This window comes from Echeneis naucrates, chromosome 6 (assembly GCF_900963305.1).
Source record: "Echeneis naucrates chromosome 6, fEcheNa1.1, whole genome shotgun sequence".
In the NCBI taxonomy this organism is placed as follows: Eukaryota; Metazoa; Chordata; class Actinopteri; order Carangiformes; family Echeneidae; genus Echeneis; species Echeneis naucrates.
The window spans coordinates 13,948,470-13,976,258 of record NC_042516.1 but is presented as its reverse complement, the minus strand read 5'-3'; the positions used below and the strand labels follow the sequence as shown (position 1 = coordinate 13,976,258).

The following is a 27,789-nucleotide window of genomic DNA, read 5'->3' as shown; positions in this document are numbered from 1 at the left end:
AACACCTGGGTGGCTTTCACAATTCAAGTCTGCAGTCATAAAACTTCTGGCTCGAGTTTAAGTCAACTCATGTAATTTGACTCCACACCTCTGTTAGGTCTGGCAGTTGCTGTGGTGAAAACGAAATAGGGCTCTGCACTTCCACCACTGATTTGTGTACCTTGCTGTTTATGAAGCCCCAAAGTTAAAATATGCAGAGCAGAATGATCCTATATTCTTTCCCAAAGGAGTGCCTAAAGTCCAGTTTAGTTTAGTTTTTTTCTACTCCTGCAGGGTTTTGGCCTTTTTTTTTCTCAGCTTTTCGCTGCCCTGTTTCAGATTTTTCTACCACACTGATGGCACTTTTTGGAATGGCCAAACAGAAATGGCATCCAAAAAGATAGAAAGAATGGTCGAGGGTGTAAATCTTGCTATATGCTGTCTGATTTTGAAATGATATGTGTAATGAGTATTGGTGTAACATAACACTGAGCTGAACTAAATGTATGCTTTATGGTCATTGTTAAAGAGCAGCAGAAGGTAGATTTGCATTTATGTGCTGAAAGAGCCTCCACTGCAACATTATCTTACAGCCAAAGGATGTTATCTTTGTTTTTCTTTCTGCTCCATTCTTTATAAAGATACCATTTGGATGACCCAAACACATCCCACTAGAGACAGATATGGGAACACGCGCAAAATACTACAAACATTTATAGTTATTTTGCTTGTATCTTTGGTGGCAAGAGCATTTAAGTGATTACCCCCAGGTATTGCCAACCTGTGCTGAACACACACAGCTGCGATGCAAGATATAATAACACTTTACTGACCACCAGTGGGATTCCCGTTCAAACCATGTCTGTACATAAAAAGGATACAGGGAAGATGCTTCATTTTCCCAGAGGGCCCCTTTTCTTTCCCTTTTTTTCTTTCCCTTTCACTCATTCCCGACCATTATCTCTATCTTTCACCACACTGGCCGTTTTCATCCAGCCTCCAGAGCTGTGGAGATACACAACACACAGAGGAAGAGGCACACTCAGATAGACACACAAAAGTTTAAACAAAAAACAGAGCGGGCAAGACAGAGAAAAGCGGGGAGCATATAGAAAAAGAGACCTGAGCTGTTTCTCTCTCTCTCTCACACACACGCACACACACACACACACACACACATTGAGGTATATATACAGACACAGTGGGCCCTATTTCAGGATGCTGTCAGCAGGGGGACAGAGGCTAGAGGAAACACAGGATGAATTCTCCGCTGCCTCATTCCATCACACTGTCATGACACCCCTATTTACCTTCCCCATCTATCTCCACGCTGACTGTCTACCACCTTGCCTTGCCCGTGTGTGGAGCTGTTAATGTGTGTGCGTGTGTGTGCAAGCATAAGTGTGTGTGTGTGTGTGTGTGTGCTGTGTGGGTATGTCTGCACATGAGCAAGTTTAAGTGTAGCAGATTCACAGTGATAGAGTGGGGTGAGGTGGATAATCTGCGCTGTGCTCCATGGTGTTAAAACATGTTATACAGCCCATCAGCGTTTGACAGAATCACTAGGTTTTTGTTAAGATGGTTGAAACTGGCACTCACTCCCATCGGAGGGACACAGGCAGTTTCTTTTTTAAAGTTTACATTGGTGCCAGTCCCACGGCATCCCAAGCAATCTCTATGAATGATTCCCCATTAACTTGTTTTCAGGGTTGTTGTTTTTTTTCCTTTTCCTTGATATCTCTCTTCGTTCTCACGTGCATTCCTCTCTTCCTGTTGCCATCCGATGGCTTTGCTCCACACCACATATGTCCCTCTCTGACGATGAGAGAGCCACTTTCATCGAAGGGAACACAAGTGTTCTGTCCAATTCCCCAACCTCATTTTGGCTCTGAGAGAAATGGTCCCTTTCTTTATGTCTCCCACACATATACAGATGCAATAGTCCCTGCTCTGCTGTCCCTGTATTCCCCAAGGCTTTACTCATGCATTTTAACTTCATATTACATTTTTTTGGTTCGCTCTCAATGGCCTTGTATGATCCATGACCACAGAAAGGGAAAGAATACACGGGGAATGCAAATTAAATCCATATTAGCAGCACAGACATGCAGTACTGTGCTGCCCGGTGGCTTTATCCCTCACTAAAATGCTAGCAGGCACTTCTCAAAGCCAACAAAAGAATGCTCAATTTCTGCCACAATCGTACTATTGAATAGAAATTCTTCCATACAGATTGATAAGGATGTAAATCTGCATTGGGATTACAGAGGGCACGCATCTCTATAGGAAATCCCTTGATGAAAAATGAATGATAAATTATAATAACCAGATTTTATGAAGTTCTCGGAACTCGAAACTCGGAGCCCCCTGAACACCCCTGCACTCAATCACATTACAACTTAGCATTTAGCTGGGAGTGGAAACGCTTCGTAAGTGTCCACAAACTCTGCACATACCACATGAATTGGATGACATTTCTCTGTGACGTCCTCTTTCCAGGGGCCAGCACTCTGAGTCGCTTACAAATAATGCACAGACGTATTTAGAGTCTTAGCGTGTCCTCAAAATTTGGGCCACATTGGCCGATATAAGCTGGAGATTTTAAGGGTGGCGACACTGAGCCATTTTGTGTAGTACATTTTTGTGACGGACAAATTATTGAATTTTCATCAGACCTGATGTGTTGACTGAGTGCTGTGAGTTTTGGAGTATGTTAAGCTACCAAAAACGCATTTGTTTAGGCAGAAAATAATAGCAAAAAGAAGAACTCTGACAGATGCAATAGGGCTCCTGCACTCTCGAGTGCCTGGGACTCAATTAGACTTCTCTCTGATCGACAAGCAGACAAGTCTCTATATCTATTGGGCAGTAGCAGTGTCAAAGCTCACATCCTCCCAGATAAAACTGCAAATCCTGTACAAATAAAATCAGCGAGCTATTAAAGCAATGTTCACTTTCTCTTCTACTTAATTCTCCTCAGTGGCAGGAAGAAGCTGTCAGTTTAATATGCGCAGCAGAGTGAGGTATAGAAACAGTTCCACATCTGCAGATTAATGCTATCATTTTCTTCCAGCTAATACACTGCGATAGGGCCTAAACGTGATGTGATCCATGTTGTTAAATCAAATGTGCTTGCAGGTTACTATTTTCATCATTAAATATTCATTAACACGTGATATTCAAATACCTGAAGGACATACTGTATGTATGAATTTGAAAAAGTGCTTACCTGCGGTAATGTGGTTTAAGCGGTAATTCTTGCTGGCTTTGCAGCTGTTGATCTGATAAAATTCAGGGCACAAACTCACAGTTTATAATACTCTCGCTCTGTTCATCACGGAAGCTTAACCACTGCAGGGTGACAGATTGTTGCTCTTATGAGCTACATGAGACTATAATCATGTGTTTATTGTATATGTGGATATATGAGCAAGCACAGGAGTGCAGCAGCTAATACGTTTCCTATCCTGATCTCTGCAAGTGCCAGTAGCTGATGGCTGTGTTTTACTTTTTGAGTGTGGCTGACAGTCTGCTGATGGGCCAACACTTTTTTTCCAGACAGCCCAGCCTATTGTATCGTCTCGCCAGAGTCCTCCTCAGCATTGTTAACAACTCAAACCTAGAAAAAGGCAGCCGCACACCTCCACACATATCTTTGTTTTCCTATATTCATGGGGACGCATCATTGGAGCACTGTATTGCCTTGCCTTGTCCTAACGTTAATAATCGTAACTGAATGTGTCTCAAACACTAACCCTTACAGCCATTTAAGTATGCATTTAAAGTGTTTTGATTTTCCCCTTGCAACTATAGTATTTGTATTATAGTGCCATTAATGTACTAAAACAAAGCCCAAACTCTCTTTTTCTCACAAACACACACACACACACCAGATAGAGTCATCATACAATTCTTATTTAACTAATAGCTTTGTTCTATGTTGCCCAAAGGCAGTAGCTCCCAAGACAAGGTAAAAAAAAAAGAAAAAAAGTCAAACACAACTGTCTTTGGTTGTAGAAAGTTAAATACAAACCACCCAAAAATACTAAATTAGCTTGCTGCCCAGTCCAACCACAACAGCGGTCCCAGATGCTGAACAAAGCCCCACCAGGGGTCCGTGTATGATGCTTAAGGGTGGTCAGTTATTTTCAGAAACAATAATTAGCATCCATTGTGTCAAGATTTTTCTCTGGTGCTGCAAATGTTGCATGACAATTATTAAACAACATTAAATCAGCTTGAAGAGCTTATTCGTTATACCATTTGGACTATTTAAATGAGAATATCCATGATGCTGACTGAAAGAAAGAAAGAAAGAAGAAACAGGCAGCAAATCTAAATGTTAGCTGTAACATGTGCACAGTGAAAGTAGAAAAGAGTGTAGGGATATTTGGTAAGTTCAATTCCATATCATTTCCAAGTAAATAATCAAGTATAAATTAGATGTTTCTGGGACGGATGAAATGAAGATTTCTCTGTGAAGACTGCCCACTTTTAACCCAAAAAGGAAAACATTCATCACACATTTGCGATTGGAAACACAATCATATGCATCAATGTTGACTTATTTTTTATGTCATTTTCCATGCAGGCACTTCCCTGTATTTACAGTACGTTTCATTTCAATCAATTATTTTCCACAAAGCTGTATGACCCTTGAAATAAATTGTTTTTAAAATTGTTTATAGAGAGGCAACTCCATTCACTCTGTCAGAGATTTTTCATTTGTTGATGCATTTAAACCTACATAGTGCTGCAAGACAGTTTTTGAAAAGCCACCACAACCTCACATGTCAATCAAAGTCAAGGTCAAACAATACTGTTACCCATGCTGACATCAACCTTTTCCATTCGCTTCCACTCATGTTTTCTCTTCTCTACTTTCCCAGCCTAGGATATCAGTAGGCATGCATTTCAACACACACTTCGTGTAAGCATGCATAAATGCAGGCTTGCATTAATGTGTGTGTGTTTGGTTGTGTGCATGTGTGTCTGTATGAGAATGAGGATGTGAGGATAATTTAATTATGGACCAGATAGAGCAGGTTACTGAGGTTAATATCCTGCATGCACTCTGCTCCTCTCCGGACACAGTAATTGCTTTAAGCACATTAGGAACTTTATTGACTGCGATGGCCTTTTAAGACATTACATTTCTTCTGCTTAGTGTCAGACAGGAGTCATCTAGCCCTGCTTAGTGTCTCTGTCTCCCCCTGTCCCTGTCTTTCTTCCATTCCTTCCCTCCCAGCTGGCCCTCAGCCCATGCTGTCACTCTTTCTTCCTTGCACATGTCCCCCTTGCCTGTATCTGCTTAATTGAAGACTCCCTAAATCTGATGAGATTTGTATAGTGCCTCATCCGTAGAGGCAGCTTGATGAGACGTGATTGGCAGGTTATTAACTCCTCTTAACCCACAGAATCATCTGTCCTCGGTGGAACAGTTGCACTAATGACACCATAAAAGGCTTCTTGATGTGTCAAATTCTGGAGAGTGAGCTTGCAACAACTCCTTCGAAAAAGTGTAGCCCCCTCACTTCTTTTTCTCTCTGCTGAGATCAATCCTCTCAACACTCTCTCGGTAGATCTCTGCATTTTCACTCAACTAGACCTCTTAATGAGGATGGAGGTGAGTGGAAGGAGTTATTAAAAAGTCCTCACCTTCCTCCTGGGAACGCTTAAAAGGAATTATATGCAACTAAGTGCACTTACAGCCTTAGTTGTTTCACATTTCTGTTGCCATAAATCCACATCCACTGCAATCACGATGGCGATGAAAAATTATTGAGGTATTTGGTGTTTCGTTCTTTTTTTGCAGGGATCTGGTGCAGGATTTTTAGTACAGGCTTCAGGTGAGGGAAAACATTAAAATTATGGATTGGAGAGAAGACAAGTCGGGTTGCGAGACAGGGGGAAAAGTGATGGGGTAGAAAGGAGCAGCGAAGTAACGATGTCACAGCTGACAGGGAGGGGAGCCAAGCAATAAGCACAACAGATATAGCCAGTGTGCAGAGATAAATGAAGTAATACCTGCATGGATCAATGTCTGTACTGTCCCTCTAAAAGTGGCTTTCTTTATAAATCATACCTATTATCCCTCTCAGTGCATGAGCAGGCACGCACACAAATACACACATTTGCACTGCATATAAACCCAAATGCACATGCAGCTAGCTCAATTAGTATGAATCAGGATGTGTGGCTGTCCCAGTGTCTCCAAACCAATATGCAAATGTCTTCTTTTGGCTGCCCAGTCTCCTCACTCAGCAAATGGTAGGAGGGAATCAGTTTGTTAAAATCACACTATCCGGCTGATGAGAAATCAAGTGGCTTGACTTTTCACACAAATCCCATCATGTCCATTTAAATTATGAAACCTAGATGTCATTAGTTGCATTTAGAGTGGCCAATACTCCCTTGTTCTGTGTCTTTGCTGATAGACCCACCTTGTGGTAAATGAAATAATTACATCTAAAGGAAGGGGGGTTTGCAAATTAACAGTAAGTAACAGTGCCGCAACTTTGACGTGAACCCTAATTTAAAAACTCGTAATGTGTATTTCCTTTATTCAGACTCACAGGTTAAGTCCACAGGGGACATTTTAGTTTACGTTCTTTTCCTGCAAAAAAGAAGTATGGGTTATTTGAGTAATTTATATTGTCTGTGTATATTCGCATTCATCCACATCATAGTCATATTCGGGCAACAAATTGAATCGAAAGCAGCTGGACTGGGCGTTGAGAACTGATGACCCTTGGATGAGAGGCGAAATATCTCCTTAGACAAATCTAAGTCCAGTTGCTTTCGATTCAAATTGTCGCCTGGAGTAATGTCTATTGGCATTTAAAGTGGCCTATTTACAGTAAATGTGGGACTAAATGGGCTGATGATGACATGAGGTCGCAAAATCTATGCATTCATTTGGTTTTCCACTGTGGATGAACGACTGTATATGACACCATGATCATTTGGCCTGCTTGTCGGTTTTCACAGTTGCTCTATGAGATGAGGATGCCATTCATTTTTCCAGTTATTGGACAAACTGAAATTTGAATCCAATGATGATACATGTGGAAAAGTCAAGTAATCGGCCAACGGCATTAAGCATGCCTGTAAAGGATTTCATAAAAATCCAATTCGGTATCAGTTCTAACCTGTAGTATAAAAAACCTACATTCAAAGCTACAGTGCTCTTCCCACTTTTGCCTTACTGTGTGTGTTAACTGACCTTCTTTCAGTCCTTAGAACAACGGGGTCGGCCTGCTGAGTCTCAGCATTTTGCTGGTGTACATCAAGTTGTTTTATCACAGCACTTTGCTGCTGATACACTGAAGTCCTATTGATTTAGACGGTGTAAGAAAAGAGTATTCATTCTTTATACAAGCTTAAGCCTGCGCAAGAGCTGGACAGGTGATTTGAAAAGCAGAGCTATGAGATGTGCAATAAAATATGAGACAATCCATTGTGAGGTTCTGCTGCATTTCTGCTTTTGTTAAACCAGCTGTCACGTGTGACTTCAGTGATAGATACCTCAGTTACGAAACAGCTCAGGCAAAATAAATAGTAGAAACCTATTCTTTAGCATGATGAATGGTCATTCTGTCTCTCCCTGCGTCATCTGCAGTCAGCACGCATACTAATCTTTTTTTTTTTTTTTTAATTAAGAACTAGGTTAAAGGATAAGTGGGTGTAACGGGATAACTTATCAATCCAGAAGTTCCTGCAGGAACTAAAAGACAAATAGAAAGTGTAATAAGCTTTTTTTTTTATGACAGGAGCACTTTATAAATATCTGCCTTAGCAAAAGTAAAAGTATCTTCTGAAAGGCAAGAGGTGTCATTTCAAATATAACATGTAGTCATGTTCAGTGGCACAGATAATGTATCATGATCCTGTGGACTGTGAGAAACACACACCCATGTGCCATATATAGGCATGTGTCCAAATGCCATATATGGAAATGTGTCTCATAGAGATGATGTCACCAACAACTGCAGGGGCTCCCCTTTCATTTGTTGGAAAGTAAAGACCGTCAGTGGGTGTGCTCTCCTCTGAGCGATAAGATAGATGAGGGATATGTAGATAGCAGGGTGTGTGGCTGCAGGAGAGAGGGGAGGTTATGTTTCATTAGACAAGGTTTGAGTGGGTTCTAAAAGGATCACTAGGTGCACTGCTGCTTGAAGTTCAGTTGAAGGGATTGAAGGAAAAGGCCCAAAATAAAAGCATTACCAGCAGTTTCAGAGAATCAGACAGACAGCACTAACAAGAGAAGAAGGAAAGAGGGAGCAAGCCGCAGAGAAAGAAGCTGAGGGAGAGACAGACAAACAGAAAACAAGACAAGGCAGAGGCTGATTTTGTTGAGGCTTCTTACTAATCTCCCCGAAAGGCTTCCTGTGTCAGCACCATGGGAAAGTCAGGTAAGTGAAACAGCACCCAGAGAATGCTAACTTGGATTGCGTCAGCTTGGCCTGAGGAGGAACTTTTTACCTCCTCGGTTAAACTCCATGTGTGTTAAATTGTCCATTGCTGCTTGTTTATTGCACATTTGAAATATACTTTCAAAAACACAGAACTGCAAAACACTTCTCTTTTTCTTCTTTTCTTACTACCGGTGTGGCCAGTGAGATTTCAAACACTTTTCTTAAGAATCATCTTGCAACATGTCAAGCAAATGCTGGCAGCATTGGTGTTTGTATTTGTTTTTGTGTGACTGTTTGAATGTGCCTATTGTGTCCAAGCTCTTGAGAGATTCGAGTGCTTATGAAAAGACCAGTGAGTGATAGGCACCAGGCGGGGGGGGGGGGGGTCAACATAGATGACGTTGTCTACTCTGCATCTGTCATGGTTGGCGCTCACTGTCTGAGGTCAGTCAGCCTGCAGGTGGTGAGATCAAGATTTCAGCTCAAGTTCGTACTGTCTGGTCATGTATGAGTCTACATGTTGCGTCATCACGTCTCCTTTGTCAGTTTGCTTCTGTATCCGTCCTCTTTGTCTCTCAGCCTCAAAGCAGTTTGCTGAGGAGGTGCTGCAGTGCCATAACGAGTACAGGAAGAAGCACCAGGCGTCTCCTCTGAAGCTGAGCAGCAAGCTGAGCAGAGAAGCTGCCCGGTTGGTTAATGCACACACATTAAATTAGCAACTTAATTAACAAGGAGCCATTCTGCTCTAGATAACCTTGGTGGCGCCAGTCGACCCCTTTGAGTGCAATAACTAGAATATATAATACAACATCCAAGATCTTTGGTGTGTTTATGTGCTACTAGTAATTGAAGTTTTGCTTCGTGTTTTTTTAATGAGGTTCTAATGAAAGGAAATTGAATCCCCAGACTTCTTGGATCGTTAAACCACAAAAGAAGTTCCTGAAAAACCAAATATGTTTGAGCATCAGTTGGATGTATGGTGGCGACAGTCTGGCATCATACTCTGAATTTACAGTTCATTTCTTCAGGCGTAGGTGATGTTTTACTGGCAGCACTAACAAGGAGGCACTAAGCAAATTTTGGTTGTACCATACCTGACTTAAAAAAAAAAAAACATTGATATTTAAAGCACAATAACATCCATATAGGGGGGAAAAGAATATTTATTCTTTCTGTTTTTTAAGCGGAAACCTTAAGCTACATGATAAAAACCTACACCTCTTTAATTTCTTTTTAATTAGTATTTTATGCATGTTCTGTTTATATCTATGATGGTAAATATTTGTGTTTGGAGATTATCTGCAGTTTAAAGTGTTGGAATGTAATATTTACCTCTCCTGCTGTGTCAACCGGCTTGCACTGACTTGATTAGTACAGCTACATGCCGAGGTTTTTATCACACTTGGAACTGTTCCACACCTACGTAGGAACAGAAAGGAGGTTTAGGCGTCATTTACAGATTTGTATAATTAGAGTGTAAACAACTTGTAGATTATAAATAACATAATCCACCATAATTGGCAACACTTCCTCTAGTGTTTGTAGAGTTGAAGACATTTGCTCTTTCATCCAAAAACTTTAATGAGGGTTAGGGCTGCCTGGAAATTAAGGTCTGTGTTAAATCCACACTGAGATCATATGGAGGTCAATACAGTGAATTAAGTAGAGACATGAGATGTGAGTGAGTGAGATGTAGCACCTACTACAGAGTGTAAAATGGAAAATGAAAAGTTCTGAACTTCAGAACCTTTCAACATTAAAGTAGTCAAATAAAAATATCATATAAATATTTTTAACCAGTCCAGTACAATTAGATTTTTCAAAATAGGCCATGAAAAGAACTGGTTTCTGTGCTTGCATTACTTTTTTTTTTTTTTTTCTCTCCAAACTAAATTATACTCACAAGGTGAGCATGTTTCCATGCTTATCTTGTGGGTGGAGGACAGCAAAGTGCAGAGGGCTTGTAAAAACTCAAAGATCAGCATATAACCGGTAATCTGTCCAGCCAGGAAACAACTCTGAGTTGGATTCATGGTCAAAGCATGCCAACTATCTTTATTTCTCACCACAGTTATGCTGAAAGTTTGGCCAGTACAAGGATCCTGAAACACAGTGTGGAGTCCAGTGGGGGGCGCTGTGGAGAGAACCTGGCATGGGCGTCCTATGACCAATCTGGTACTTGTACCAATGACCTACTATGGAGGATATTCAAGCATAAGACACATCCTAGAATACATGCAATAGTTCAGACTAATCCTTAAACAGATGCCTGTGCTGACTTTCCCACCCTACGACTGCACAGCTGGAATTTATTTCCCGTCTAGTTAATAATGTGTTTTGGACTAAAACCTCAGACACCATGACTCAGTGCAGAAATATGTCAGCTAAAGACGTTGATTAATAAAAGGTCTCCTAGAGAGCTGCGTCAGGAAAGCATAAGCATGATGCCTCCAAATGGAATTCTGCAGGGTGCATTCCTCTTATATTGCTGTCATTCTGAGTAACATATACAACAAGATTGTCCTTTAAGTTCAATTCTACTTCTAAAATGAACTCTGCTCATGTAGGGAAGGAAGTGGCGGACCGCTGGTACGATGAAGTGAAACAATACAATTTCAATCGTCCTGGATTCTCCCACAACACTGGTAAGATTCATCTTTGTGTGTCTGTCCATCATCAACTTTTTTTTTTTTTTTACATTTTAGCAAGTGACTTTAACAACTTGCTAACAAATAGTATAATCATTAAATTTAATAGCAGGATTATCCTGATTATCCAAATCTAATGAATAGTGTATAACAATATGCCACATTTAGGTAAATTCACGTTGAATAATTATGAAGTAAAACAATTATTTGATAAATTGACTTGTTCATCAGATGAAACTTAGTCAGCAACTGATAATTTATCAATCCATTTGAGTCATTTCGAGGAAAATCACTGGTATTGACTTCTAAAAAGTCCAAAGGTGCTGTTTTAAAAGAAAACCTTTTTTATGGTAAAAAGCCGTAGTGGATATTGTTGGACTTAAATAACCATTTAAAATTTCCAATCATTCATCTTTTCATTTCATCAGCACAATTAATCACACTGATCCTCGTATAATCATATAGCTGGTGTATTTTTTGTGTACATGTACATAGATATTTAAAAAGTCACATAAATTTCAACATCAGAATTGCGTTAGAAAAAAAACTTGCACTTCTCTCTCAGATGATGCCATCTCTTCCTGTCCTCCCAAATCTCAGTTTTTCCAGTTCCTTTGTATGTGTGTTTATCTCTACGCATCTATTTCTTGTTTCTATTCATCATTTTCTGGTTATTTGATGTCAGTTTTTCTGTCTCAGTGTCACATTTACCAAAATGCTTGGGATGTGGTTATTGCGCTGGTGTTGCATTTCAGTCAGTGTGTGACTGATGCTGTGACCAGCCAAAGGGGGAAGTGAGGGGAAACCAGACTCCTCCATATCACTCCTAAGCCCACATGTCATTTCTCATAGCCTCAGACTGCAGTGCGAGTCTGTTTAACTGCACACATGAAGAAGATCACACTAAACAGCACATTAGAGTCATTCACAGTGATTCATTCATTCATCTTCTACCGCTTATCTGTGTCCGGATCATGGGGGGTGCTGGAGCCAATCACAGCTCACACTGGGCGAGGGCGGGGTCACCCTGGACGGGTTGCCAGTCCATCACAGGACCAACACACAGAGACAGACAGAGACCAACAACCACTCACACTCAGACATACAGACAATTTAGAGTCACCAGTTAACCCAAACATGATGTGTTTGGATGGAGGGAGGAAACCCACACAGGCACAGGGAGAACATACACACTCTGTACGGAAAGACCTCAGGCCAGGGAAATGAACCTGTGATCTTCTTGTTGTGAGGCAACAGTGCTAACCACTATTCTGTTGTGCTGCGCACAGTGATTCATATAAAGTTCAAAATGAATAAATAAATCAGTGAACAAGGAGAAGGAAGAGTTTTAAGACTGGTGAGAGAGGAATTAAAATTCCTTCTTCTATAAATATTTACAGGAAGTTTACGGCTCTCAGCTTCATCTAAGTCCTAACAGTCTGTTTTATTCCCCCTCACTCCATCTTCCCTGCCTTTCCTGTCTAATTTCCTTCCATTTATTATTTCTCTTTTTACTCTCCTCCTAGGCCATTTCACAGCAATGGTGTGGAAGAGCACTAAAGAGCTGGGTGTCGGTAAGGCCACTGCATCAGATGGTTCTTCCTTCGTGGTGGCAAGATACTTCCCTGCTGGGAATATCACCAACCAGGGACACTTTGAGAACAATGTTCTCCCAGCTAAATCCACTTCCTAACACTGTCTAGAGCTTCAAGACTTAACTCAACCCCCAGGTATTTATTCCTCTCCCCAAGAGGACATTTTTCTGTCTTCATCGCTATGATGAATACTCCGGATAGCAACACTCCCTGCGTAGTAAAGACCCCTACGGCAGTGTTGCATGGACTGCAAAAGAAGAAATGCCTTTGGACTCTAAGTCCTATGCTCATTTAGAAATGGATGTGTATGATATCGTGTTTAAAATGGAAAAAGCACGACTGTTTGACAGATCTAACGGCATACGTCCACAGACAATACGAAGTATAATCCCAGTTTTCAGTTAAATTGCTTGTGGAAGTATTGCTTTAACTCCTTCCAGTAATTTATATTTTTCCTCACTGAAATCAAATGCCAAAATCGCTAAATTATTTGTGCAAAAATGGGAACTAATTTAGCCAGGGAATAGGATACAAATTTATATGTAGAATCTAAGTTTAGGCTTATGTCTCAACAGGGTTGATATCGGTTTGTGTTATTGCAACTACTTTTTTAAGCAGAACTTTGTCATCTTGTATTTGTGTTTCAGAGTCTAATCAGTTTTGTACAATAAAGTTGAGACTGTCAGAAATTTGGCATCTGCCGTTGTCCACGCATGCTTGTCTTATCTCTGTTGCATGATATTTTAGACAGACAAATGAAAGACAGAGTTAATCACGACGCATCTATTTTAAATTTTTATATATTTATTTTTCTTAAATGTGGCATCTGAGTCACTGTTTGCTCGACAAATATAACCATGTCACATAATTTAATAAAACAGGAGGTTTTTTTTTTGTTAGTTTTTTTTTCCAAAGCTGGTTTATAAAGGTCTGAATAATTTTAAAACAGAAACTTTCTATGAGTAAATGTTGTTTAAGTGCAAAGTATTTCTTTAAAGGTTGTGTAAACAAGAACAAATGAGATTATAACCAGTAAGAGCTGATACGAGTTTGCTGACAGGACTGGATGTTTTTAAATAGTTTTTTGTTGGCTCACAGGCAGGAGGGGTGTCTGTCAAAGCTTTTGGGTTTAAGATGCAGGTGGTCTAGCGTGATATCTAGTGGCAGTGACAAACACCTGCAGAGCCTTAAATACCTGCAGACGACAGCAAAACTATAAAGCGAATATGAGAAATGGTAACCTGACATTTCAGCCAACTAGCCTTGTTTCATAAAAAACTGGTTTGAGAGTGATGCCATGATTTTATCATTTTAGATGAAGAAGAGACACGATAGAGAAAAGGGTCATTGTTAACATTGGTCTCCACCCCTGGAGACAGTTCTTGGCAAGTAAAAGAATGAATTTTGATACTTAGCTTGAAGACTGGTAAGTTAAAAAAGGTTCTAACACTGGCTCCATGGAGGTCAAATATATTTAAATGCTAAGTAGATTTAGTTAGGATCATTTGTTTCTGCATTTTGGGCAAGAGAATGTTTTTAAAAATTTTGGTAGAGGGATTTTTAAAAATTAAATCTCAGCCCTGTGCAGTGAAATCAGTGTCATGGTGCAGTCAGAGCCCATGTTGGAACAGACTTTATTTGGCAGATATTGGGGATGCAACATACAGCAGCAGCGATACAGAAGTCAGTGGCGTTTCGGCTATATAGGCTGGGAGATTGGGATCAGGATTTCAATTGTCCTCCACTCACATGGTCAGCTCCTGCACAGAAAAGAAACAGGGTGATAAAGGAAATGATATATCTTCACTACTTTGGAACAAACAACATGAACCAGTCCAGAAATCACAATAGTTAAATAAACACAATTATCTGGGATACTCAGGAGGAGAGTCTGTTTACACTCCGCTAACTTTTGCCAGCGATCATTGTTGCCCACCCCTCCCCATCCTTCCACACCACATCTCGTAAAAAAAATTCCTCAGTCATCTGGAGCACTTATCCCAGTGTTGGTTGTTGCTGCCACCTAGTGGAGCATCACTTATGACCTCCAGGATCGTAGAGGTTGCTCAGTTACTGGGGAGAGAAAGTCTACTTGCCATTTGTTCTCTGCTCATTATTCCCCCCTCCCCCGGCCCACCCCAACGGGCTATGACTCATTATTTTGTTCACCAGCTGTCCTAACTCTACCCTCCTCCTTCCCTCCGCCCTCTCCTTGTTTCCTTACCATGATAGCATTCACAATGTCATTCTTGTTGTGTTTCAGTGCACGGATGGCCTTGGCTCGTGACACATTGGCCTGAGCCATCACCAGATCAATGTCTCTTTGCTCAAGACCTCCCTCATCCACCTGAAGTAGACAGAGAAAGGCAGAAAAAGATTTTATAAAAGGTTACAGCAACAGAATACAAGATTTTAGAGAAAACGTAATACAAAGGTGTTCAGAAACAATACCTCCTCTTCCTCCTCTTCGCTCTCTTCTTTGATGGTGAGGCTGGGAGGGACAGGTGGGGCCAGAGGAGAGGAGGTCACGGGCACCTTGAATTTCTCTGCAGCTGCCTTATGAGCCTGCTGTGACAGATCCTCAATCTGAGAGGAGAGGAGAGGAGGGGAGGGGAGGGGAGGATATAAAATACATGTATGGATGGAAGAAAGAAAGAAAGAAAGAAGAAAACACTTACCTTTGCCTCTCCAAATACAATGTAAATGTCTGATGCAGGGCTTTTGAAGACATCAGGTCTGCTGATGACAAATAAGATACTCTTGGACTTCCTAATGGTGATTCTGGTCACACCATGGACCGGCTTTAGGCCCAGTTTAGACATGGCCTGCATACAAATACAGCAGCAAGAAGAGTGGCACAAATTAAACACAGGTATATACACTTAGGCAACAATAGGAACATATTAGAATGATTGTCATCTTAAGCATAATCTTTGAATACTTAATTTATGTATTTTTAACAGGCTGTACTCTGACCTTGCGAGCCTTCTTCTCACTGCGGCTCTGTTTTGGTCTGTTAAGCCCTTCATCTGCAGAGGACAGAGACTATGGAGGGTGGGGGGTACAAAACGTTAGTTACTTCACAATAGTGATAGCAACGAAAGTAACATGAAAGGAAGAAACTCCAGTCAGGTTTTTCCGAAGAGAATAGAAGTACAAACTGTTATGCTTGTAAGGCAACATTGCAAATAAAAAAAAGAGAAACAAAAAATTCTTAAGCTTCGTAAACAAAAAAAATTAAATGTTCCATACTTTCAATAATTGTTAAAGCATAGTCGATATTGTGATGCTATGACGTATAACATGATTAGATAGATTTTCTTTTAATGTTTCGCTCCTAAAAAAGAGCATGAGTCGACCCACCTGAGGCTCTGATGGTCTCAGTGGTTCTGGTTCCTCTAGCTCAGGTACTGAGCCCTCACTCTCAGACTCATTACAGGAAGCCAACATGGAGCCTACACAGGCACAAATTCAACACAAATTAGAAACATGCAAGTACAAACGTTATGAACACTAATACCAGGGAATTGAATTAAAATAATCCAAATGTCACTTTGTATGCGATGACATTAATAAGTCAAAGCCAGAAAACAGAGGCCCATTCGGATGCTATCCACTGTAACTCATACAGCGTTACAGTGATGTGAGTGGCAGATGGAAACAGGGTGGAGTGTAGAACAGAAAGCAAAACAGTTTTAGGGGATTTCTCTTTATTCCCCACATGAGCCAGAGAAAACTCACAATTGTTTTTGAACGATAAGTCGATCTCTTCTGAAATCTTGTGGGAGTGGTTGATTGGACAGCCTGACTTAGTGTCGTTTATCTGGTGAGCAGAAAAAGGCTGTATCTCCTGTTTGCTTGATGGACCAGAGTCATTCTGGAGTGGCCCATTTCTGCCTCCTGTGACTCCTCTGGGCTGAGATCTGTGGCCACGTCTGGGCAGTCCACCATTATCCTCACTGTCTGTGTCCTCCTCCGCCACGCTGGGACCTTACATATCAGTCATGTTTGGATTAGGAACCACACATGTGAAATTGTTTTAACAGGTTTTAATAGGATAAGAAATATATTGAATATACAGTACCAGTCAAACCTTTGGACACTCTTTCTCATTGAAATTAATAGGAAATTGTGTCCAAACTTTAGACTGGTAGTGCATATTCAATAAATTCCTGATCTGTATATATTTTTTCTTTTTGATAACTATTTCAACTTGCAAATCGATCTTTCACTCTTGCCAGAGCTGACAGTGACATAAAGGAAAAGCCCTTTCTGTACTCACCTCTGCACCGGTCTTTCGTGCTCCATGTTTGGCCTTGCTTGGTTTGTTTGTGAGACTGTGAAACTGTCTGTATGTTGAGATTAGGCTGAGACTGTGAATAGCACGGAGACCGGGGACAGGGAATAGAGTCTGGGACACATGCTGAATCTTGAGTCCCTGACTCAGGTGAAGATGATTCCTGGGTAGGCTGAGACAGGCTTAATGGCATGACAGTAGAGAATGAGGGTGATGAGACACTTGTGGCAGATGGAGTTGATGGAGTTGATGGAGAGACGACAACTGTGACCTCCTGGATGTTTTTGTCAGGAGGAATTTGGGAATCTGGGGCTTGTGTTGTGGGGGTGGGACGGGTGTGGTACATTGAAGATTGTTTCTGGGCTGATGGGACAGGTTGGGATTCCTGCACGGGTGTGGGAAGATTTTCCTCTGGTTCAGCTGGGGCACAAGGTAGAGGAGGGGAGGAGGATTCAGAAGATGGTGAGGAAGGAAGCGGAGTCAGAGAGCTTGATAAGGTATCCTGGGCAAGTGTGCTGTGGTCAGTTTCAATGTTGTTGTCATTAATGTCCAGTGTCATTCCTCTCCGATTATCAGAAAGTGGTCTGTTATCAAGCACTTCCTGTTCCTTTTGTAACTCTTGGTTCAATGCCACCGCAGCATTGAGATTGTCTGGGATATTCATGGTTGAAGGGAGATCTCCATGGTTAGAATTACTGAAATCAAAACTGGGATTGTTATCTGGCTCCATCTGCAAACTAGACTCTGCTTTTTCCATTCCAGGTGTCCTCTGTTGACAGACCACTGACGAAGCTTTGTTGTTTGCCTTTCGACCTGTCTTGGTTTTAAAATTGTCTGCATTCCCCTTTGACCATCCATCCACTGTGGCATTTAATGGATAATCATTCTTTGGATCATCAGTCGATTCAGGGCTAGAGTCAGCATGACTGCTTCTTTGGGACGCCCTGTGTTTGTTCTGCCTCCCCCTCCTTCCTTTCTTACTGGCAGTTGGCTTAACTGTGCAAAATTCCCCTTTCGGGGTGTGACACTCAAAGTGCTCTGGGTTATTCTGAAGAGAGTCTTTTCCTTCCTGTTTGCTCTCCTGATCTTTTTCTTCATGTCTCTCTCTTCCTTTCACTTTTTGTACATCCTCTTCTTCCCCTGAGTTACAAACAACACACTGCTGTTCTCTGAAGGTATCCTTAGTCTTTGGTTCATCGGCAAGTCTGTCAGTCACATCACCTTTTTCATCGCCTTCAGTCTGAGGCTTCACAAGCTCTGGTTCTGACAGAAAACCAGTATTTTCCCCCTTTTCTTTACAAGCTTCTCTTTGCCTGGTTTCATTAGATTTACATTTAGGAGTAAAGGAACCAAATGATCCATGTAGCAGAGAAAATGTATTACTCTCTGGAGTGATTGTCTGGCACTCTGGACGAGGATGACATCTTGATTTACCCAGCGAACCGTAATGTTTGTTTGTTGCAGCTGGATCAATTTGACTTTCAACTAATGGCACTGAAATGCTACAGACATCTTCATTTGAGGATAGTATCTGTGTTGTGTTTGATTTCTGGTTTCTGGAGACGTTTGTTGATTCATGCTCATCCTCAGTAATTGTGTCTGAAAGCTGAGATGGCATCTCTTCTAATGGAATATTAGACACAGACTCTCTTGCACTGACACTCGTGCTTTGTGGTCTCATATCCTCTGATAGAGCATTCAGACTTCCAAACATATCCTCTTCCAAGGAATTAAAGGCTGAGTCGTTGTTATTGTTCGAATTCTTCCAAGGGTGTTGTATTTTTGTGTCTGTGTTGTCTCTGTCATTGTCTGGATTTAGATTGCTGACGTCATCTTCTGGAAATCTGGAGCTTCCATCCTCTCCTCCTCCTGCTTCTGAGATCTCCTCAATCGACCTCCAACAAGCCAAGTTGGACTCTGACGCTCCCTCTTCGACCAGTTCTTCATCTGCCATCCGGTCCCTCCTTCCACACAGACTATTGTTATCGTCTTCATCCAGAACAGAACCCAAGTCATTGTCCAAATTTCTGCACTCATCATTGCTGATGTCAGGACCCACAGCTGTCTGTGTGCTTTGGCCCGTTGTGTCGCACATGAGTAGACTCTCTGCTTCTAACTCGTACCTCTTCCCCAGAGACAGGGAGAGAGACTCTCCTGCTCCCCACACACCAAAGTCAGTCCCTGAACCTAGTCCTAAACCTAATCCTACTCCAGCCCTGTCATCGCACCATGCCTCAGCACCAGGATCCGACTCCCTGCTCTTTTCTGTTTCTGAGTTTTCCCTTTTGGGTGAAATTGCAAGGGGGGAATGTGGAGATCCAACGGCTCCAAGTGCTCCCTCATCAGCAGTCAGGGTGTTTTCCCGCAGGTTGTCCTGGGCAGAGTCACCAAGGCAGTGTTCAGGAGTTAGGGCCAGATTGTCAGCAAGCTCTGAGATGATCTCTGGAGAGACAGAAACAGGGATGTTACTTGGGTTGGGACTAGGGTCCTTAGGGCAGGAAAGGAGGAGGACACCTTTATTCAAGTCATTGGTGGCAGTGGCCATGTTAGAAAAAGGATTCGTAGCTCTGCACTCCAAACTGATCAAATCCATTGTGGTGTTTCCATTCTTCTGGTCAAGCTCAATGTCAGTTTCCCTGTGAATGCTGGGCCTACACATGGCCTCGGCCCCTCTAGGGACATCAGCTCTATTGGAGAAAGATTTTGATAATACAAGTCTAGTTGCTCCAACAGTTCTCTGGCTCTCTGGCTGATGATTACGAGGCTTAATGAGCAATTTAAAGGAGTCTCTTTCCGGTTCTTTGGTGGATCCTTCCTCAGAGGAGTCATTGCTCTGTTTCAAATCACTGGATGTCACCTCTGGAATTTCCTCAACCTGTTCTTCCAGTGGATGCGAACTGTTTATGTCTGTTGTCTCGTGTGTGGAAGGGGCAGAAAGAGAAGCTGCAGGGAGATCATCAGCAACGTCTGGAGGAGCATGAATGACAACGGGAGTACTGGATGAGTTGACAAGAGGAACGTCTTTAGGTTCCTCAAGAGTCTTGAAAGAAGCAGAGATATTTATCATCTCACTCTCGTTCAAGCTGCTGGAGGACTCTAGCTGACAAGACATTTCCTCTGAGGGACAGGGGGTTTGCTGGAGATCTACGGTTTCATCTGTGCTCATTTGGGAAGATTTTGTCTGACCCATTCCACTGGTCGATTCTGTTTCAGGCTCTGACTGAGGCTCACTGGGTTTAGGTTTGAATTTTATATTGTTATCTATGGGGTGGGAATCTGAGGGCTCAGCAAGACACGCTGGTTGGGAATGAGCCTCTGCTTTATCTGTGCTCAGTTGTTCGCATAAAGGTTCAGCTTGATCTGCTCCGGCTGCGGTCGGCTCCTGTTCAGGTTCTGTTTGGACGTCAGTCAGGTCAGGTGCATCTACCGGTGTAGGTTCTAGTGATTGTGCATGCCTCTCAGTGCTGTATAGACGTTCATCCTCCTCTCCATTATAGGAGGCAGAATCTAATGAGTCATCTGTATCATCTTGAAAACAGAAAGATTCATCCAACCCCTCATTCATAGATGTGTCTGAGAGTGAATGAAGGAAAGAAGCTGAGCTGTCCTCGTCTGTTTGATCGTCCGCTGCTTTGCTATCACACTCATCATCATCGTCATCATCATCATCATCATCTTCCTGCTCTTCCTCCTCCTCTTCCACCACTTTCACCTCCACTTTGGCTTCTTCATCTGCTTCATCCTTCTCACCATTATTTATATCATTGTCATCACCATCAGCAGCACAGTTAGCATTGCCACCAACATCATTCTCATAATCGTAATCATTCTCCTCCTCATCATCATCATCATCGTCGTCGTCCTCCTCGTCATCGTCGTCATCATCATCCTCAACATCTGCCTCCTCCTCTCCTGCTGCATATGCGTCAACATCCTTTCCTTCATTTCTGTCATGAACTTCAATTTCATTCTCTTCCTCTGTGGGGAAGAGGGTGATTTCCATCGAATCAGCCTTGAAGATAACACTGGTGTGGAGGGGGAGGGAGATGAGGGAGGCGGGGATCATCCTCTCCTCATCTGGTATATCATCCACACAGGTTGCCTGTGAGAGCATGAATGAACTAGAGCCAAGCCTATCAAAGACTCCAGGACAGAAAACATCCAGTGGGGTAAGAGGTGAGTCAGGGCTGAGGCTAGATGAAGCCATGGTCATGTTCTCTGTGTCAGGAGTTAACGCAGTGGAAGCAAGCTGTGGGTGGTCCTCAATCTGTCCATAGTGCTCCTCTGATATACATGATTCCAGCTGTAACTTCAGGCCTGTTTGCATCGGTCCAGAGTATTCTATCCTTCCTGAAGCAGCTTCTTCTAGTGGGCAGAGCGAACTTTCAGACTCTCCTCCATCCTCCTGAGAGTCACTGCTTCGGCTGTAACTGCTCCTTAGAGGAAATGTATCCTCAGTCACCCAGCATGGACGACAACTTTCTCTGGAAATCTTGACCTCCTCTCCTTTTACGGTCTCTTCCTCCTCGGGGATTACTGTCCCCGTTACACCTATCCGTGAGTTCCTCACAAGATCCTCAGGGTGGTACAGGCGGAGGTCCGCTGGCCTTTCCTCCTCTCGCTCTGGTCCAACCTGTCCCTTTTCCTCTCCAGCCTCATCTCCAATTTCTGATAAGGAGCTCACAAAGCAAGCAGGTGCCTCCTGTGCTTCCTCTGTAAGGAGCAGATTGGGAGATGTGCAGGGGGAGGTGGAGGATGTGTACGAGGAAGTCCAACTGCCTCCTTCTGCTGTGATGTACGAGCCAGAGGGGGAGGTGAGAGGGGAACAGAGCTCTTCACTGTCTGATGGAGAACCAGGGGAGAGTGGGCAGGCTGGAGAGCCAGGATATGAATGATGTTTTAGATGTGAAGAGCGGGAAGCCATTTTGATTGGGGTAGAAGGGGCAGTATAATACAGGTCAGGGTCAAGAGAGGTGGGCACACCCACCCGTAGAGGGTCAACAGTGTAAGCTGGCTCCGAGAACGACAAAGCAACTGGACATGGGAGCTCAGAAAAAGAGAGGGAAGGCACTTCGTTTTCAGAGAGGGCTTGAACCTCTTCCTGGTTGTCTATCAATCTGTCATCGGTTGTGACAGGTTCTTGGGGGGATGATGAAGCGGTGAGCGCGTTGTGAAAAGGGGAGGGTGGTGTGGTTGCTGGCTGCACTGGGTCTTGTTGTTGATCCAGCTGTTTTTGAGGGCTTTGGTCCTGACTTTCCTCTTTGCTGGGTTCCAGCTGAGTTTCTTCTGCTTGTGCCGGAGGATCTGAAAAGCTTGGGATACCTGGCAAAGGGATAGCCTGACCACTTAGCTCAACTATGGGTGACCCTTTTTGGATCTCTCTTGTTTTGAGCAGTGTCTCTTGACCCATCACCACCCTGGTGTCAATGGTTTGTGGTTCCTGGTAGTCACTCTCCACCTCAGAACCAGTTAGGACCTGGGAACAGTATATTATACATACATATAGTTATACATAAAGAATGGTGGCATGTCTTCTGTAAAATTGCAAATATGATCATACACAAATAACACACACCTTGATTCTCTCCATTTTAACGGGGACAAGGCGCCCGCATGGTCCATGACCACCTAACTTTCCAGACAATTTTGGAGTATTGCGATGGTCAGAACCTTCAGGTTGGGGCCTTGGAGAACCGGTGGAATTTGGCTTTGCATGAAATACTCGCGGTCCAAATGGAGAGGTGTATGCTGGAAGTAGCTTCTGAGGGGTACTGGGAGACGGGCTAGAACCGCAATCACTGGGGGAGGAGCCACTGTCACTCGGGGTGGAGTCAGTAGATGGGTGTCTGGTCATGTCTGAAAAACAGAGAAAGCAAAGTCATGCAGATTGTATAGAGGGGAAGAGTAGCTGCATTGAATTCTTGAAAAACATGATGAAATGGTTACGGTTTAGATTTTTTGTTTTGTTTGTTTTTTGCAGCTGACTATTTCTGCCTCCAGTGGCTCAGTAACGGGAATAACTCAATATAGCACAGTAATAATAAACAGTAGTGGAAAATTATGCTTCTCTATTAACAGAAACTTTCAGTAACCTGAAAATAACTTATCTGTATGCAATATTCTAATCAGTGAGACATTCATCTTTTTTTACCTGCACATTATTATTTTATTCCTAGTGCATGTCTATATAATACATATATGTATGCATTGCCTTGCATGTAAAAATGGGAGTAAATATGTCTGTATGTAAACGTGTTCTTTTAGATGTTGCTGAGAGAGCCCCCACAATTTCACTATGTCATCTGCCTATAATGGCAATAAAGACATCTTAAGGAAAGTAAGAAAGAAACACGACTGTATCTTTCACTACCTCTCAGACTTTCTCTGTCTGTCTCTATGTTTGTGTCAACCTGAACAATTATACAATTAGCCATAATCTAAAGGAACTCTTATTAAATTTTAGTTTCCTTTTGTCCTTCAAGTCATCGGGATCAGAGAAGTCACTGAGATAAAATGACAGGCTGATGAATGAAATTGGGTCATGGGTGCTTTGAGGGAGTCTCATGTATGAGCAGTGAAGGGGATGAAAATGGACGGAGAAGCTGGCATGAAAGATTGAGTTCTTTATTAGTTTCAGTTCTACTGACGTTTTATGTGAGTCGGATTGATGACCTTTAACACAATGCATTCACTGACATAGCCCTGGAGGACGTGGCGTCAGCCTCTTCCTCTGTAATGCACAAAGAGAGAACATGGATTTGCTCTATGTACTGGGCCATTGCCACTGTGACCTCATGTCACATGCTGATTGGCCATTATACACGCAAGTAGCTCAGCTTGGTGCCAGCCACAAACACGCACACTCTCTCTCACACACACACACACACACACACACACACAGACATTTGCTCTGCCAGGAACCCAGATATCACTTAGTGATTCACTCTCTCCTGTGCAGTCATTCATTTGCTCTTCAAAATGTCTCTCAACCTTTCCTCAGATAGGATTGAGTGGTCCATTTAATGCTCTCCTTGATCCCGCTTTGTACATGAAAACTTAAAAAACTAACTTCTGCTTTATTGTTTTACTTTATTGTTTCACTTTTATCTGTGCTTCCTTCTATCGCCTCCATGTTCTTGTATTCCCTGTAGGAGAGCTCCTTCACTTCTCCGCCATTGCTGCTCTCTTGTCCTGCCAGTACTGATGGCAGATGCAAGCATCAGCACTTAGCAGCCCCGCCTGATCACTGCCCAAAGAATAAGCTCTAGGTGTGTTTGTGTGTGCTGAGTCATGGCTCGGAGATTAAAACCTTAACCCTAACCCTAACCCTAACACTAATCAGAAGAGAGACATACAAAATGTCAAACTTTTGCACTGCCTTATATGTATAGCACAGTCCAATGTGGGTATTGAGAATGTGATAGTTTCCTCCTGCAGGACCTGATTAAAAAAAAAAATAAATAAATAAAAAAAAAGCATTCAACTCATATAGACTATAAAATGAAGCAAAACAAAACATACAACAAACACATTTTAAAATACTGTATCTTCTTCCTTTACACGCAACAAACTGGAATCAAATGTGAGGATTGTTTAATGTGGAAAATGTTGTGTTGGTTGCTAGATGGGTCACAAACATGTATTATGTGTGTTAGCATTCAGTAAATATCAGCATCCAACTCTTAGCTGTAGGCTCAGTGCTGCAAATAATCAATGCGCGTCAGTCTCTCCCTCGCTCTGGGGCCCAGCTTTGGAGTTCCCACTTGGGGAAAGGCAGTGAAACTGAGCGCCAGGCTTGCTTGTATGAGGAGTAGGCCTTAGCAACCTGAGCAGAGTGGAGCTGCGTCACAGAGGCTGCAGCACTGTCAGCCCCAACAGGAAGCCTCTTTTTCAAGCCACTGCTCAGACTGAGCCATGAAGATAAGACACCCCGACAATCTGATATGCTATTTTGTCTTTCTCCTTCTCCACCTCTCATCAAATTAGTCACAATCACTTCTCTCGCCTCTCCTTTTTCATCCCTGATGTGCTCAAATACCAGTTGTTTCCAGAGCATCCTATACTTCTGCCTCCTCCCTCTGACAGGATTTAGGCCAAGAGAGCTTAAAATAATTTCAAGCCTTGGAACAGATCAGGGCAAGGATGAAGTGAAAGCTATATCTAAAATAGCATTTCGCTGTGAACAATGAGAGATGAAGCAGCTTTGTACTGAGGCGTGTTACATCAACAGTGTGTTGGCTACAGTAGGATACCAAATAACTCTGAGCTATATTATAAAGTAACAGTCAGATACACTTGTGAATACTGAGTCTCTGACAGTTTTAGTTTCCTCCAATTAGGTCATTTTGCACTCTGGCCATAATTGCTAAAATAACTAAGGGGACATTAATGAGATCATAAAATATAATGAAGGTGATTAATACAAATCTCAACCCTCCCCATCTCTCGTCTCCCAATTTTGCATGATTTCGCAACTTCAGAGAAATGGTAGCATTACTAGCGATGATTGAAAATATTTCGGCACAGTTGGAAATATAAGCGAGCAAAGCTCTTGTTGTTGAGTGGTTGTGTTTGCGTGTTCCTACAGAGTGCTCGCTCTGCCATGCTGCTGTGTCATGTTCCTGCTAAGGTTCGGGGGGAAGGGAGGAGCCAACATACACTGTCCTTCAAGCCTGTGAAACTGATGGAGAGACGTGGATTTGGGTGCGGGTAGGAGATGGGGCAGCAAGGGGAGGGATGCGGGGTAAAGAGAGCAGGACTAGTGTTGGGGAAGGTAATGCTGGGAGGCTGGTGACCATGTGGGCCAGACAGTTCACACAAAGGCTTTGGAAGTCAGGGGTGGATTTTAGAAGGGAGATAGTTCATTAATTGGGATTTCACTATTGAGATGCACATAAAGGTGGAGTGGGAGATGTCAGCTTTTTTTTTTTTTCCCCTTCTTCTTCTGTCCGTGGGGGTGGGGGGTTGCTAATAGTCAGGAGCTACAGGGGGAAACAACATACAGCTGCATCACAGCTTACTCGGTGCACATGTCAACAGATGTACAGACGTGCCTCAGGTTTCAACACTTTAAGCAGATTGTATTCTTCTGACAGATTCTTACACCCACTGGACCGGGAGAAGCTTTCTGTCCTGCTAACTCTCCCCTCCTACTCCAAACGTTTTAACACCCTCTCTTTGCTCTGTGCTATCTTTACTCCCTAGTCACAATTATGCCATAGTTTCTAGCTTCAATCATATCGGTTTGCTTGTTTAACTCATCCTCCTGTCTCTATCCCCACTGCCAAGATGTACTTACCTGGTCCAGGGAGCCCTGTTTCCTCAGCCCCCTGCTCTGGATGCTTGTCGGCAGGGACAGATCTCTGCATGCTCTCCCCGGGCATGCTCCTCGCTGGCTCTGACGCAACAATAAACCAAGACAGACAAGGTGAACAGGGCTAGGGGGTGAGAGTGAGAAGGCGAAAGCAAAGGAAGAGGGGAGGAGGGGTGGCTGAATGCTCAGCGACCCAGCACTCAGATCTTCCCAGCAGCACGTGTCTGTCTATGTGTGTGTTCGTATGTATGAGTGAGGCAGAATGAGACAGACAGAGATAGAAAGATGGAGAGTGAGAGAAGGGAGTATATGCTGGTCTCTCTCTCTCTCTGGTGCAGCACAGTGATGCTGCTGTTGTGGGCGTGTATTTCAGAGCCTCATGATCCAGTTCATCTGAATGTGTGTGTGCGTGTCTGTGTGTGTGACTAAAATCTGAGAGGGAGCTGCAGTATTCTCTCCTGATGCCCAATTCCTGCTCCCCCTCCCTCCCCCCTGTGTGTATGTGTGTGTGTGTGTGTGTGTTTGTCTCTCCCTTTTCTGCCCGACCTCTTTCTCTCCCAGCTAAGCGATGACTGGATCTTGGGAGATGATGTCAGCAGATTTCAACTGCTCTCACTGCTGCCCTCAACTCAGAAGGAAAGCAAAGGTACTGCAAAAACAAGAGGAGGATGGAAAAATCGGACTATTTCAAGTAAAATAAATTAGTAAAAATACAGCAAGGATAAATTGGGGGTCAAAGGGGCAGAGGCAAGATCTAACAGCACTCAGCAAATTATAACTGCTGCCTCCCCCAAGGGACCAACAGGGACACATTTCCCCCAGGGGCAGCTTGGGCATCTGTTTGTGCTCTCCATCTGAGACACCTCCCAGGACGTCCTGCATCTCCTTTCTTTCTGCTCAACTTTAATATACAGTGAGAATAAAACAGATAGAAATAGAAAGAGATCAAGAGGGGCAGCAGTACTGAGCTAAATGGGCAGAAATGGTAGTTTCCATGACAACCCAAACTTCCCATTATAGTGCCAGCTCAGCAGAGGTGATTGCTGCTTTACAGAAAATGGTCTAATAGCTTCCGTGTAATCCAGTTGACGTCAGCAGCTACAGCTGCTCATTAGCTCACTGCTATTACAGCATTTCATGATTCTAACATAAAACATATTTTTTGATACCTTCCATGCTTTTTGCAAAAGTGCAAACACAATACTCAGATGATAGACTGCTTTCACCAAACTGCTGACTCTACAATCGATTGCCTCAAAACAGTAAAAACAACACTGAAAATTGATTACACACTACCTCAGAAAACAGCATTTAGAGCATGTAGCTCTATGTTCAATGTTTCCTTTTTGTTACATCGCGAAGGCTTATTTCCCAAATGAGAATGTACTTCCCAGTGTAAGAACTGTAGGCAATTGAGTAATGAATATCTAGATTCCCGAAATCGCAAACAGTAAAACTTATGCACAGTAAAAGGCAGAAGGGACAAAGATGAATAAAAAGTACATTACACTGTAAATGTATCTGCAGAATCAAACCAAAA

The 27,789-nt window shown here is 42.7% G+C and overlaps 2 protein-coding genes across 3 annotated transcripts; one reads left to right on the top strand and one right to left on the bottom strand.

The window, feature by feature from the left end:
• Positions 1-8,021: 8,021 nt before the first annotated feature.
• Positions 8,022-13,385, top strand: glipr2l (GLI pathogenesis-related 2, like). Of its 2 annotated transcripts, XM_029504717.1 has the most exons (5): positions 8,022-8,393; positions 8,976-9,084; positions 10,468-10,571; positions 10,964-11,041; positions 12,571-13,385. In XM_029504717.1, the coding sequence occupies exons 1-5, from the start codon at positions 8,381-8,383 to the stop codon at positions 12,735-12,737; spliced, it is 471 nt and encodes a 156-aa protein (XP_029360577.1). In that variant the 5' UTR covers positions 8,022-8,380; the 3' UTR covers positions 12,738-13,385. The 2 variants fall into 2 exon arrangements, with proteins under 2 accessions (XP_029360577.1, XP_029360578.1); XM_029504718.1 differs by lacking the exon at positions 10,964-11,041.
• An 878-nt stretch (positions 13,386-14,263) lies between these two features.
• Positions 14,264-26,453, bottom strand: nacad (NAC alpha domain containing). Its single transcript, XM_029503876.1, has 10 exons — positions 26,235-26,453; positions 22,512-22,792; positions 16,922-22,412; positions 16,381-16,629; positions 16,003-16,094; positions 15,616-15,684; positions 15,318-15,464; positions 15,091-15,225; positions 14,864-14,986; positions 14,264-14,399 (listed from the first exon to the last, which is right to left on the bottom strand). The coding sequence occupies exons 1-10, from the start codon at positions 26,317-26,319 to the stop codon at positions 14,385-14,387; spliced, it is 6,687 nt and encodes a 2,228-aa protein (XP_029359736.1). The 5' UTR covers positions 26,320-26,453; the 3' UTR covers positions 14,264-14,384.
• Positions 26,454-27,789: the final 1,336 nt, after the last annotated feature.